The sequence below is a fragment of the Brassica oleracea genome, chromosome C7, assembly GCF_000695525.1.
Source record: "Brassica oleracea var. oleracea cultivar TO1000 chromosome C7, BOL, whole genome shotgun sequence".
Lineage (NCBI taxonomy): Eukaryota > Viridiplantae > Streptophyta > Magnoliopsida > Brassicales > Brassicaceae > Brassica > Brassica oleracea.
Window position 1 is genome coordinate 40,917,902 of NC_027754.1, and position 15,117 is coordinate 40,933,018.

Sequence of the window (15,117 nt, forward strand, 5' to 3'; positions counted from 1 at the left end):
ATATAACCCATAATATAAACCATCAAAATGAAATTTAATCAGGCACGACCAGAAAATGTAACCAGAAATATAACTATCTAAATCAAAATCAAAATCAAGAATTTCATATCCTTATCATGATCCATGAGTTTGAATTAAACTCATAATTTTATCGGATTTCTAACATTGTTATTTAAACTAAACCAAGTTAAACTAGAAATTTTATTGAATTTTTAACATTACTATTTAAACCAGCCCAAAATAACAAAACTCAAACCACATCCCAATTCATTAATAACCTAACTATTAATATACTTCATGAACTAAAAACCAAAATTCACAACTGAATCGGAACAAAAACAAAAACCAGTGAATACAATCTGGATGAGAACCGAAATTTATAAAATATTATGGATTATAAAATCTGTAGTTAAAAAACATAAATCATAAATAATTCATTGTGCGAGTCAGAATCTGGGAACATGTTGGGCTCATTTGTATTCTTTGTTTTGGTTGGGGGCTTTTAATAAAACCAAAGAAGATGGAACAAAAGTGTTATGTAGCGTTGCGTGCAAAAAAAAACAGAAACGGCACCGTTAGGTATAAAAGCCATAAAACTCAAACACAGACCTCTCTACTTGTGCGGCTACTGCAGAAAAGAAAAATCAATATCCTCACAATGAACTCCTTGGGTAAGTCTTATCTGGTCGAATAGCTGTATTGTTTTGTCTTTTTGAAGTTTCTGTTATGTTATCAATATTATCCTGTTGAATGATGTGCTGTTTTAGGCTTTATCCCTATTTTCGTTTCGAATTGATTATCCTGTTGAATCACGTGCTGAGTTGATTCGATTCTTAAATCACTTGTTGTTTTGTCTTTTTGAAGTTTCTGTTATGTTATCAAATTGCATCATGTTCTGTTTTAGTCAATCGATTCTGATTTAGCCCTATTGTTGGTCATTCAGCTGACGAACAAGTGGAGGACTCGATGCCTATTGCAAAACCAGTTACTACTACAGGTAAAAAAAAAAAGTTTAGATTGAAAGCTTTGTGTTGATTTTGAGCTTCTTTTTTTTTTCATTCTTTCTCTTAGGTGAGACCGTGTTGCAACCATGTTCCAGTAGCGAAATAACTCTTCATCTGAAGAGGCAGAAGACACACAACGAAGATTCTTGTTTGTTTTGCTCTATTAAGAGCAAGAAGCAGAAGAAGCAGAAGGAAACCGAGGTTACATTTCTGTGAAACTCTTGCATAGTTTGTTAAAAAAAAAAAAACTGCAAAGGTTAGATTTTTACTTGTCCTTGTTGTTTGTTTTTGTCTATTAAGAGAGAGAAGGAAGATTCTTGCTGTTATGGATGTGAAGGAGCGACCGGAAATAGTCTTGAAACCATTTTCGTTAAGGGATTTCAACATTTGCGCCCCAGGGATGAAATCAAGAATGAATTGAGCAACTTTTTTGCTTCTTGTGGAAAAGTCGTAAGGGTTTTTGTTCCCATGCAAATGTGTTACCTGTGTTCCCTTGGGGTTTGTCTCTTTTTTTTTTTTTTTAATTATTTTTGTCTACTCGTATCATATAAACTAAAGATTGTGTCGTTTCTTAATAACAGATTTGCTTTCATTGACTACTCAAATGGCGAAAATGAGGCGTTAAAACTAAATGGAAGTTACATGGGAGGAAGAAAGCTTGAGGTGAAGATGGCTACTGATAGTGATGAATACTACGGGTTTGTTAACTTTGCTGGGTGTGACCTTTGTCGTGGGCCAGGCAAGCGCAAGCTCAGAGCTCGCAAGTAATCTCCCCCCCCTCCCCCTTGAATTTGCTCTTGGTTATGCATCTTTTTTTTTTCTTGATAACAAAGTAACGTTTTCTATTGATATTGCAGGCCCTTTGACTTCGACAAGGCTTATTCCAAAATTCAGGCCGACAAGGCTTATTCCAAAATTTAAGCCAAATTTCACCACTGAACCCGAGCTTCTTTTATTTTTATTATCTAATTATTTTGTCTTGTATGATTTTGACTCTGCTATGCTTTAAATCAAATTATGTATGAAACTCGAGACTGTGGTTTTCAGAAAAGTTTGTTGAAAAATGATTGTCGAAAATGACTCTTGTATATAAAGAGAGAGAGAGAGAGAGAGAGAGTGTAGGCTTTGTAGCTATTCAAAGTTACTGTAGAAAATGTATGTGTTCCGAAAATCAGCTTTACATGAGGCAGCCAACATAGTGAGCACGAGGGTAGTTCTTTTGGAGCTGTGGCCATTGAACAAAGAACTGATCAGCCATCCTTAAGTTATACAGAAGCAATCCACTTAAAGAGAGCTTCTTAACTCTTGCTACACTCTCAACATAAAAGATGGATGACCATCTAATTCCCAGCACCTGTAACCCAAAGAAGAAACAAGCACCTTGATGAAATGTTTAAATTTAATGGAGAAACCGTGTCTAAGTAGAATCACATCCAACATACACTCTGTTTTTGGCCACAGGTGCTCATAAAAAAAAGTAAAGCAAACAACTGAGTGATATACCTTGAACAAGAAAGCGATCACACAGAGAGGAATACAAGTCCCAGGACCATTGCAAAGGATCTGAAAAACTTGAACCAGATCTAATAAATAACCTGTTTCCATGAAGTAGCTAGCTTTAAGTAAAAAAAAAAAAATATGAGAGCATTCAGATAAAGAGGATACCACTTGGCAGGGCCCCTGCCACTTGGGGTCTGATCCGGATCATTAGCCACAGAGCGTGGACAATAGCAACAATAGTAGTCCAAACAGAAGTCACATAAGACTGACCAACTTCTCTACTCCGGTAAATTTGTGTGAACCGTAAGGAGTCTTCCTCTACAGCAAGGAGCTTGTCAGCCAGAGAATCTTCAAAGGAACGAGCTTTCTGGAGACTCATGTTATCAGTAGCAGCAGCAATGTAGAACCTGGGTGTATATCTATCCATCCGCAAAACAGAGAGGAGACTCAACATCTCTGCCGTGTGCCCTCCTAAAACATTTCATAATAAATCAAAATAATCTGCACATTCACATTGTATGTATCCAATTGAATTAAGACACTCTTCTTACCAGAGCCAAGAACAATAAGTGTACTAAAACAGGGCGAAGCTCCTTTGGGAAAAGGTTTGCCAATTTTAAAACATAATTTAAGTTTTAAAGATTTAAAGATTCTTAAGTTTTCAATTTTAAAGATGCCATATACTTAAACTTTATGTTTTAAACTTCATGTTTCAAAGTTATAAAAAACACAAGATAAGTTCAAAAGATCCGTGATTTCGTCTGACTTGCGGAAACAGAAACAGTCGCCAGACTCGCCACCAGCTTCGTTATGAACACAAATCACCGATCCGTCTAATACATAACCCATAACACAATATTAGTAGATGATACGAACCAATAGCTAATAGTGAAAACCCATAACACAAATCACGAAACCAAACCTTAAAAGATGATGAAATCATAAGTCGGTGAAGAAGAACCGAAAGAGAATCGAAGAAGAACGAAAACGAGGAAGAAGAATCGAACACGAGGAGGAAGAATCGAACACGAGGATTCGGAGAGGAAGAATCAAACACAAAGAAAAATCGCAAGAGTGAGACGGGAAGAAGAAAAAGAAGTGATTTGTGTTTTCCCCCAATTTTCCAAACCCTAGACATTTAAGTTTATTGGACCGCCCATTGTCCAAGTGGTTAAGTCCAATATTGCCCATGAATATAATTGGGTTCACCCATCTGGACAAATTTTAATTATGGCCATCCATTTATAGCCCGTCCATTTGACATCTCTAAGACGGGATCGAGAAGGATTTGTGTTGAATTTTTCAGTGGTGGTCGCCGTGTTTTTACTACTTAGATTACACGTGGCGTAAGCACGTGACTTATCTTGTACTTTTTGTACATACTACCAAATTGGCATTTTGTATGTTAACTGAACTAAAGGGAATTTTGTCCGGTTTAGTCGAGATATCCAAAACATAAGACCATGATTACCTCTGGATTTTTAGAGTGAGGTTTTTAGCAGAAATTATGAAACTATTTTTTAACTTCCGTTAAAAACTCCGGATTAATCATGCTCTAAGAGCATCTCCATTCATCTTATGGTATATCCAATGGATATTTAACAATAAAATTTAGAAAATTAACACATGCCTATATTTAATTGATTCAGTTTATCAAAAATAATTAATTTTAGCTAGATAATTAGATTAATGTTAAAATAATGATATTAATTAGTCAAGAACTCCTATTTGAAAAACTTGCTAATGAGATTGCTCTCTCTTCAGATACATTGGTATCAAACTTTCAAAAGATCATTTATTTCTCTCTTTGATCATTTTTTCAGTGTCTTTGACATCGTCGATGATGATACTATACAATACCAAGTCAGTTTCAAAATGGGTTTACATTTCAAACCGGACGAACATGTAACCACTTGTATGTAACTGAAAAATTCTCTCTTTTACTTCGGTTTGGTTTATGTAGCTGAAGAAAAAGACACGTTAAACAGGGTTTGAATCACACATTTTTTTTTTTTGATGAAATGTTAAATTTATTGATCACTTTAAAAATAATATATGTACAGCTATATTGAGTTCAAAAGAGTAAACTTAGAAAGGAAACTGAAATATGAAACTAGAACCTTTAAAAAGGAATTTGAAACTACGCAGACTAAGTTGTAGTGTCGTGTGCTTCAAACCATCGAATCATCAAGCCCCGCAATCGCGGGTTGCAGGCATACTTGAGGGAAGTGATACGATTCCTTACGGTTTTGTCGATCACCTTAGCTAGCTGATCCACAGACTTGTAGCTGGTGTTGTGCTTTCTTTCATTACGCTCACGCCAGATTAGGTAAACAGACACTTGGAAAACCAGTCTAAGAAGGATAAAAGTGAGTCGATCGTACGAACCAGTGCGCAGACGCGTCATCGTTATGTCCCAATCAGGATCAGGTTCCAAGCCAAAAAGATTCCCTGTTACTTTCAACCAAACCATGAACGTATAGGGGCAAGCGAAATATATGTGATCTCTAGTCTCATCTGGTTCCATACAAAATATGCAGCTCTGCGGCTGCTCCCAACTGCTTGTACGTCGACCTGTGGAAAGCCTATCGCGGATGGCTAGCCAGGTGATGAAAGCATATCGAGGAATCCCTTGCGAGAACCAGACCAACTTACTCCAATTCACCTTCTCCTTAGACTGTCGAATCTGGTGCCAGGTTTCAGAAGCAACAAACTCGGGACCATAATTACCATCTTTCCTCTTCCATAAAACTGCATATCTACCATCTGTTTCGCAAACCTTAAAAGCCTCAATGTCGACAATCAAGGAGAGGAGCTGCGGGTCCCTGCATCTGCGAAAGTGCCATAGGCCCTCACGAAATACCTCACTGATACGAGCCTCCCTTATAATGCCCAGCCTTTGCGTATTGACCTCTCCAGCAACCTCAATCAGACGACCTCTCGGATGCCATATATCAGTCCAAAACCGAGCAGTGTTCCCATCATTCACTTCATATCTTAGAAACCTCTTTGCCATAGAACGAATACGCAATAACTTGCGCCACACCATGACCCCAATCCAGTGTCTTTGACGTCCCAAAACGTGTATTCACGAAGCAAAAATCTCCTTACCCACTTAACCCAGAGCGACGACGACTGAGCAAATAACCGCCACATTAATTTTAGCTGGAAGACCACACAGACCTCAGAGACACGACGAATGCCTAAACCTCCCTCATCATAAGGGCTGCAAACCTCCTCCCAACAAATCTTAGCTTTTGAGGTAATGTTAGGTGAACCACTCCAAAAGAATGCTGAGCACATACTTTCAATTTCTTCGATGCAGTTTTGTGGAAGACAAAAAGCTGCACACCAAAAGTTGGTGATACTAGCAATGACCGATTTAATAAGCTGCAGACGCCCTGCGTATGAGAGAGCCTTGCTCGTCCAAGAGAGAAAACGGCTCCTGATCTTAGTGATAAGTGGTTCATAGTCGCTCCTGGTCATTATTTTGGTGGAAAGGGGTAAACCGAGGTACTTAATGGGGAGGTTAGAGACTGAGAGACCCACAGCGGCTGCTGCATCCTCCAGAGCCTGTTTCCCTCTACCAGCAGCAAACACCGTTGACTTCGAAATATTTATCCTCAATCCTGACATTACAGCAAACTTGTCAAAGACCTGAAGAGTTCCCTGAAGCGAACCTGGAGTCCCGTCCGTAAAGACAACGATGTCATCAGCAAAACTCAAATGAGACAAGGTCTCGGCCTCACAATGTGGGTGGTACCCTATACTCCCTTCTATTACCGCTTTGTTTAAGAGCTTCGATATAACGTTGACAATAACATAAAGGTAAGGGGACAGTGAGCAGTCCTGCCTTATACCTCTACTACTGGTGAAGAAACCCGCTAACTCTCCATTGACTGATACCGAGAAAGCCGCTGTGCTGATACATCTCATGATCCAAGTGACAAACATATCAGGATAGATACAAGAACGATGAGAGCGAGCTTTTAATAAATACAAGAACGATGAGACTGATGAAGAAAGTTATTGAGCACAGATTTCAGTTGGGCATCATGCCATCATCAGCTACACAATACAAAAAGCTCTACACGGGTTCAGTGTCCACAACTTAGAAGCTTCTCCTAACCGCACGTGATTTTTTCACATGCCCCCTTGTAGAGATTCTTTCTTGTAACAGACGCATATTTATTTAGTTGTATATAATCTTTCTCTACTTGTTCATAATATAAAAAAATACTATGGAGTTCCAATCACGTTCCCAAGATTTATGCTCCCTAGGTTTCATGAACATTTGATTTTCTATAGATTATAACACATTAATAAACATACCAAAACTTAGTGAGCTAGTGTCAAAATCTTTCTAACTGGCTTAGTGACAAAAGACTAGTAGTCTCTTCACTCTCTTCAACGGTTTCCCAAGCCATTATGGCTGGAGTCAAGAGAGGCTTAGGTGGAACCACTAGAGCTTCTACACCTCCCTCTAACATTTCAACAACCTTTTTCATCGGTGGACGATCACAAGGATTGGTCTGAATACACCACAAACCCACCAACGTCATTTTCTTCACTACTTCTTCTTCTTCTTCCATTATATGATCTCCTAACAGTCTCATATTTTCATTCCTCTCCAGATCCTCATATATCCAATCTGGAAAGTACATTGAACTCATATTAGACCTAGAAGTTTCAGCTTTGTCTCTGCTCGTCACACCAATCAGCTCAAGAACCACCATTCCATAACTATACACATCTGACTTATGTGAAACTGCTCCATAGCTCTTGGAAAACACTTCAGGAGCAATATAACCAACGGCCCCTCTGGCGTCTAACATGGATATGATGCTGTCGTTTTTCTTGCAAAGCTTAGCAAGACCAAAATCCGAAATCTTCGGGCACAAATCTTCATCTAGGAGTATATTCTGTGGCTTTATATCGAAGTGCACAATCTTTGATACACAACTATTGTGCAAGTAATCTAACCCACGAGCAACGCCTAACGCAATGTTGTATAATGTTTCGCAGTCCATCTTCGTTGAAATATCTTCGGAAATGAACTTGTCAAGGGATCCATTAGGCATGAACTCGTAGATGATAGCTCTCTTGCTTCCTTCATAACAGAATCCAAACAGAGAGACGATGTTGACATGAGATGCTATGCTCATGCTAGCTAGTTCATTGATGAAGTCTTCTCCATTCTCTTTTGGGTCTTTTAAGATCTTAAGTGCAATATCTTGTCTGCTCGAATCGGGTAATTTTCCTTTATAGACAGTTCCATATCCTCCTTTTCCAAGAACATGAGCGAATGAGTTTGTCATCTTCTTGACGTTTGCATAACTATATCGTTTCAACATTACAACCGCTTCAATGTTCTCGTAATTTGAATCACGTTTTCTTCTTGCATTCTTTGCTCTAACCATTACCACAACCACAACAACAATGATCATCGCGGCTAAGGCGGATGAGCCTCCTACAAAAACAACAAGCAAATCTTAGGTGTAATGTACTAGAATGAGCAACAGAGTTGTGGTTGCAATGAAGGTGGTACCGAGTATGGGTTTTAACTTCCCTTGAGAATTATCTGCAAATTTATCAAATGAAAAAAATATGATTAATAAAACCAAAAGAAAACATTGCATATATATTCATTTTTACAGAATGAGGAGAGAAAATTTACTTTTGGGTCCGGCAAATGGAGACATGGAGCTTCTGTTGTTGTTTCCCGAGCAAATATCATAATTACATATATCAGTTTATCAAAGTAGAAACCCACTAGTCGAACCAATATAATGTTGTATGCATGAATGCAGAGCTACTTCTCTTCTATGGGATTTTCTATAAAGGTCATGATACCTGACTATAGTTAGAAATGTTTAGGGTTGATTACGATATTCAAATTACGGGTTTTGTAGACTTTTCCTTTTATCATTGGTTTTGATGTTTTTCTTCTTATATTATGTTTTGATCGTTTTCCTTTTGTCATTAAGTTGTAGTATATGATTAATAATAGTCGATACCTTATAAGAATTAACCTTAATCTGTAAGAGAGACAAGGGTTATATCAACTTGTTATCAAAGATCTAAAGATTCAATGGGAGACGGTGACTACATGACAATGTTTCTATAGAAACTAGACTATATGATGGAGGCGATGAACCAAAAGATCATTCAAACTATGGATGATAAGTTTAAATTGATTCTAGGAGTGCTTCCAAGATACAACACCAAACAACACGCAGTGTTTGGAGGTGACAATTTTTCTCCAACACTTTTTGATGCTGCGTGCAAGGAAGTTCGTGAGCAGACCGATCAAGGTGGTGCTAAAAAATCTTTGTGAGGAGAAGTTAGCATTGCAGGAAGATATATATAGTGCCATAAAGAAGCCCTAAAATGTTTCTTAAGGTTTCGTTCAAGTAGATTATATCTCAACAAAGGAGATTAACTTTTGTGGTATGAAGTGCAGTTTCTTTTCAGTACCTAGAAATCATCTTGGATAAATGCATGAATTGCTAAAATTATAAAACGAGAGGACTAATAGTAGAACATGCAGAAAGATACATAGAAGTTGTCACAAGCATAACATGAGTTTGAGCTCAAGGACAAGCTCCGAGTCCAAAAAGATATAATGGCACATGACTATATGACTATGGTTAGAAATGTTTATAGCTGATTATGAAATTGAGATTATCCCTTTTACATATGGTTTTGATGTTTCTTTTTGGAAAAAATAGCAAGCTAATTGAAATATTAGCCACCACATGGCTGACCATGCAAAGTAAAGAAATATACACTCCACTACACAAAGTATATGGTATGCATGCTAACATCCCTGAATTTTATGTTGTTATGTAGCCAACATCATTAGCTTAATTTAATTAGTAGGAAATCATCACATGGACGTCGGAGATGGTAACGCCGTGTGGTTAATTTAAAAAAAAATCCGACACAACCCAATCAAATAATGATCTGAACCGGTTGCTTCATTCTTCTTCATCCTCAACGTCGAAGAAAATCAGAGATCCAAAATCAAAACAAATCAAATTGAAGGGACATCATTCCACAGAGCTAAACAGGTAGATTCGCTGAACCCATTAGAGAGATGTTTAGTTTTTGCTCGATTGTGAGATGAGATATGAGTAATTGACCGGTTGTTTGATAGATAGATAGAAAATCGGAGTCATCAAGAAACAGTAGAAACAAAGGTTCTGGTGGTCGCAAATTGTGTGCTTGTCGGTTGCCAAAAAATGTTTTCACGGCCTGGACAGGCAAGAATTTAGGCCGAAGGTTTTTTGGGTGCGAATTATACAAATGTAGATCGAACAAATGATTTTTGGGATGCTTTACTAGTAATGGGATGGGTTGTAGCATGTTTTGTTGTGTCATCAGGAAGAACAAAATAAGCATTTTTCTTATTGCGAGTGGCTTGATGAAGAAGAAGTCAATGGTTGGCCAAAGAGGACTTTGCTTGAAGCCGAGATGAAACCCAAGAGAAAAAGATAAGTGAACTAATTGTCATTGTCAATTTCTTTCGTATGGAATTGGGGCAGCAGAAGGTGGGGAAACCAGGTTGTAGTAATGGAGACGAAGAGTACAAACGACTGGGTCAGTTTTTATTTTAATTTGGGTCATGTGGGTCAGTTTAAAACAAACCAAACAGCTAATCATACGGTGTTACCATTTCTGACGTCCACGTGGCAATTTTTGACTAATAAAATTAAGGTAATGATGTTGGCTACATAACAACATAAAGTTCAGAGATGTTAGTATGCATAACATATACTTCATGTAGTTGAGTGTGCATTTCTTTACTTTGCATGGTCAGCCATGTGGTGACGATACTTTATGTAGCTGGCTATCATTTTTCATTTCTTTGTTTAAATGTTTCTCCTTTTATCATTAAACTAGGTGATTATCCTTTGCTCATGCATTTATATAAATACTTATAAAAAAAACAAATTATAATTAGTTAATACTTAATATATCATGTTAACTTTTATGATAATTTTAAATTGTATTACAATTTATATGTATGAAAAAACTGAAAACTGTGTTATATTAAATCATACTGTTATTTTAATTAAATACTAGAGATTGATCCGCACACCCGTGTGAATATTGGTTCTTATATTTTTATACATTGATATTTGTTTTTTTATAATTAGTGTTATATATTTGAGATAAGTCGTAATATAACTAATTGTATTCAAAATACATGGCCCAAATCGGGTAATATGGTTATTTTTGGTACAAATATCTGAACCCGTTTCAGATACATTTGTTATTTAAATATTTTTAGGTTCTTATACATCAAAACCGAACTCATCCAGACCCAGAAAGATCCAACTCAAAATCCACACATAAATTTGCAATATTCAAGCGGAACTTAATTAAAAAAAAATTAACAATACCCGAAAAAACAACACGTACCTAAATGGATAACCAATGTTCATGTCTAACTGATTTTATAAACTAAATAAAAAATACTCTTTTATGTGTTTTGTTAAATTAAGTGAAATAGATAGAGATTTTTATTTAGTAAAATAATTATACGGAGTGAAAAATTAAGTGACAATAAATGTAATACATTTTTACTATTTTGATTTAAGTTATTATTTTATTCACTAAAAAAATGTTTTGAATTATGTTTTTGGCTACATAATTTTCCACCGATTGAAACTAAAATATATAAAAAAGTTTTAGCAAAACAAACTAAACTAAACGTTTAACCATATGAAAACCAAGCTATTTTACATTTTTTATTTTAAAATTGGCACAAAGTTAATATTGATTAACTAATAAATAAAAATCTTCATTATTATTATGGTACTATAATTAATGATGTTATGTATTGTTAAAGTAATATAATTAATAAAATTGTTAAACTGAGTGAAATATGGAAAGACATTTAATGTAATTATATTCATGAAATTAATAAAAGAAATTATATTTTTTTTTCTACTACTATTCATGTTTCCAAACAGTACCAAAATGTATTTCAGTTTTAATAATATAGATATATGATTTCAAGTATAAACGGTTTTGTTGTATTTTTCTGTGTATAGAGTTGTATTTTTTTTCAGTTAAACCACAATTTATTTTAGTTTTGAGCATATTGAAACCAGATTATATTTAGTTGTATTTAATTTGATTCATCGCTTAATTTGTAAATATAGTTTATAACATTTCTATAGTTTGATATATGTTATTTTTGAAAGAAGTAGAAAACAAAAAATTAAGTGTGAATCAAACTAGAATTGTATTAGAAAATATAACCAATAATACTGTAAAGTCCAAGGAAATAAATAATTATAAATATCATAACCAATATAATAAAATTTTAAAAAGAATCATACAATCGTTTATGTACAACTGATTATGTAGATATTTCAAAACTAACTTTGGGAGAAATATGTTAAACATGATTCCAAGAAAAATCTCAACTAGATGTCAATATATATTTTCTTTTTTAGTTAATATTAAGATAAGATAAAATATTAATGAAAAACTAAAATAGAAATATTGATTATAACAGTCACATAATAACTTTAATTAATTCATTAAGGATATCTTTTGTATTTGTATATTTGACCACTGTGAAAATTAACGTGAATGCTATAGATAGAAAATTGAGTTTTCAAATAATATTATAGAGATTGTATCTCTGTTTATAAGTTTCTGATGTTTTATAATAGTTGTTTCCAAGAATTAACCTTAAAATACCAAAAGGGAGTAGGGTTAAGAGTAAAGTTATCTTACATATTCAGTTTAATAGTGAACTGATGTTCAAATCAGTACTTCATCAATGGCGGAGACTCACTCAAGCTGTTATACTAGTGAGAGCGGAGACTATGAGAGGAAGAAGATTTCTAAAACTTACTTTAAGTTCCAAGGTTGTGAACCTAATGTGTGTGTGCCTATATATAGGCCTACAATGTAGCAAAAAAAAAAGAGGCTGACCTGGTGTTATTGGGAATGGACGAGGGACAAAACGTGAGGACGAAGTCAGTTGACTTAGGGCATGTGATGGTGCTGTTATTATCGTCGAAGGCATAGCTAAATGCGAGTGGGCAAGCTTGCTCGAAGTTATGCGTGTACATCGTCGTCTTGCATCTTTGCTTTGACCTGAAGTCATGGGTACAGCAAATTTCTTTAGTGTCATACTTTTGGCACGCGCTACTGCAGCCGATTTGTTTCCCACCGGTGAATAAACCAAGATCCTCTGGACAAGTCTTGTTCAAGTCAACCAAACAACCGGCGGTGATGCATGTCTAGCTAGGCTGTGACGGGACCACCAATAAGGGAAGGTTGTAACCGCGCTCAACATTGATTGTGTAGCTGTTAACTCTATGATGCCGGGTTCGCAGTCTCCGGTAGCGCACGAGAAGTAACCACTCGAGTTGGTTGAGCAGAGCGTCCTAGCCGAGATAAGACCAAACCATGAAGACGGCGCCTGTAGGATACGCGCCTCGCCGCTTCTGAGAAGGAAACCAGTGGTGGAGAGGTTTGAATCATATGAGAAGATAACTGGCCAAACTGTCTGATTACAGTTGTTCTCTATGGTAAGGATACTCCCCGACAACACTCCTGGGAACAGGCTTAAGAGTTATCATTAGGAAAGGAAAAAAAAAGAAGTTAAATGTATCAAAAAATTAGAAAAAGATAATCGTCAATCGATAAAACAATACGTACTGTACACGAACAAGTGTGAAGCAAGGGGGACAATCAGTAGCAACTTCTTTGCCATGAGTTTAAAGAATTTACTAACAATAACCTATGTTTTATTTGTTATGTTATCTTTTGCTTCTTCCTTTTGGTTGGTAAAAAAGGAGGAAGTAAGTCTTCAGGAGCCTGTGTATGTCTATCTCCTGAACAATTAACTCAGCCACTCGTTTTTTTTTTTCGGGCAAAGATGTATTATTGTTAGGACTTGTGGTAGGTAACAGGGGATTTAACCATCTTGTGGATGCAGCCAGTTTTGAATAAAAAAACTAGGAATTGTCAAGGCTTTTTTTGGCTAAAGCATAAGTCACCTCATTTGACTGATTATGAACTTCAAGGCCCCACCAATTGACATTTTTGCAGATTATCAATCAAGCTTTTTTTGGCTAAAGCATAAGTCACCTCATTTGACTGATTATGAACTTCAAGGCCCCACCAATTGATATTTTTGCAGATTATCAATCAAGACTTTGCAATCTCCTTCAAAAACAATCTCTGAGCATCTTTGAAAGAGTATATTTTGGATGATTAGTAAAATTGTCTTTGCTTCTACCTCCAGAGCTGAATCCATCAACCTGAGTCTAGTTGCTCCCCATTGAGAGATGCCACCTGAAAGATCTCGTATGACCCCAACCACCTAATGCTATGCCAATATTAGTTTATAGCTTGCATGACAGTTACATTTTACCATACCTAATGGTGGTCGCTTCTAGGACATTATAACTCTGTCGCCGAGAGATATTGTCTACCGTATAGTAGAAGTCTGATGAACTTTCAAGTTTCAACCATCCACTTACACACCTCTGCATAAGCCGCTGTCCACGTCCCGTCGAGGATTCAGCCGTTTGTGTTGAAAGATCAACTTGCTGACAAGTCTGCCATATTCTCCACTAGGACAGGGCAAATAACCCGAATCCGAAGAACCGAACCGAATCCGATTTGAAAAATTAGTATTAAACCCGAACTAAAATTGTTTAAGTATCCGAACGAGTCCAAAATTTAGGTAGTTAGAGAACCAGAATAGAACTTAATTCAAACCAAAGTATTTAGGATACGTATCTAAAATAGATTTTTATACCTAAATATATTAATTACTGGTAAATTTAATATATATATATATATATATATAAATATATAAGATATTTTAAAGTTGTCTAAAATACTTAAGATATATACAAATAGTCAAAAGTAAATGTGTAAAATAGCTAAATAATACCAAAAGAACAAAATATTTGAAATATCTATTGACTCTCTATCCAAATATTCAAGTCAAACCAATTTATATGTTACATTTAAGTATTTTAAAATTTATTATTCAAATTTATATGCAATATATTATATTATTTTTATCTTTTAAAAAATTTAAAGTATATAATGAGTTTTAAATTAGAAAAAATAAACGGAGTAACCGAATCCGAAACCAATATTTATAAATACTCGAATGGAACTAAAATATTTAACTCCAAAACTGGGCAGTTAAATAACTGAAAATATGTAGATTCCGAAACTGGTCAGTTAAATAACTGAAAATATCCTTTAAAATAAACAAAAAAGGCGAAAAATTGAACAAAATTATGATAGCTGTGGGTTGAACCCACGCCCTTTCGGACCAGAGCCGCGCCTTAACTCGGCCAAACTGTCGTTGTTAAATGAAATGTGATTAATTTTATAAAGCTATGAAATCATATTTCGAGCAGAACAATCAGACTTGGAGGTCGTAGTATGCACTTACAAACAGTAGCTGGCATTTTATAACTAAACAACCTGTTGTAGTACATATTTGATAGCATCTATCATAGCTTCATCGCAAAAGAATTGTATGAACTTCTTTTAGAACGGATGTTGTAGACAATGGTTCTATCATATGTTTATAAGCATATCCTTCTGTACCAGA

General features: G+C 35.6%; 2 protein-coding genes and 1 pseudogene across 2 annotated transcripts; 1 reads left to right on the top strand and 2 right to left on the bottom strand.

Moving 5' to 3' along the window:
* The first annotated feature begins 629 nt into the window (after positions 1-629).
* On the top strand, positions 630-1,971 carry LOC106305503. The gene is made up of 6 exons (XM_013741872.1): positions 630-671; positions 944-997; positions 1,072-1,205; positions 1,305-1,502; positions 1,586-1,768; positions 1,862-1,971. Exons 1-5 carry the CDS (start codon positions 659-661, stop codon positions 1,598-1,600), a joined length of 414 nt encoding a protein of 137 aa, XP_013597326.1. The 5' UTR covers positions 630-658; the 3' UTR covers positions 1,601-1,768; positions 1,862-1,971.
* Positions 1,972-2,171: 200 nt separating this feature from the next.
* Positions 2,172-6,458, bottom strand: LOC106303305 (annotated as a pseudogene).
* Positions 6,459-6,664: 206 nt separating this feature from the next.
* LOC106304377 (probable receptor-like protein kinase At1g67000) lies at positions 6,665-13,376 on the bottom strand. Its single transcript, XM_013740784.1, has 5 exons — positions 13,194-13,376; positions 12,462-13,088; positions 8,182-8,213; positions 8,053-8,085; positions 6,665-7,974 (listed from the first exon to the last, which is right to left on the bottom strand). The coding sequence occupies exons 2-5, from the start codon at positions 12,599-12,601 to the stop codon at positions 6,857-6,859; spliced, it is 1,323 nt and encodes a 440-aa protein (XP_013596238.1). The 5' UTR covers positions 12,602-13,088; positions 13,194-13,376; the 3' UTR covers positions 6,665-6,856.
* Positions 13,377-15,117: the final 1,741 nt, after the last annotated feature.

Excerpts from the sequence above, each read along its gene's own strand:
- LOC106305503 (XM_013741872.1), top strand. Across the intron at positions 998-1,071 it reads AAAACCAGTTACTACTACAG|GTGAGACCGTGTTGCAACCA; the intron begins GTAAAAAAAAAA and ends TCTTTCTCTTAG. Across the intron at positions 1,206-1,304 it reads AGAAGCAGAAGGAAACCGAG|AGAGAGAAGGAAGATTCTTG; the intron begins GTTACATTTCTG and ends TTGTCTATTAAG.
- LOC106304377 (XM_013740784.1), bottom strand. The coding sequence starts at position 12,601 with ATGTACACGCATAACTTCGAGCAAGCTTGCCCACTCGCATTTAGCTAT. Across the intron at positions 8,214-12,461 it reads TCCATTCCCAATAACACCAG|AAGCTCCATGTCTCCATTTG; the intron begins GTCAGCCTCTTT and ends AAACAACAACAG. Across the intron at positions 8,086-8,181 it reads TCCATTTGCCGGACCCAAAA|ATAATTCTCAAGGGAAGTTA; the intron begins GTAAATTTTCTC and ends ATAAATTTGCAG.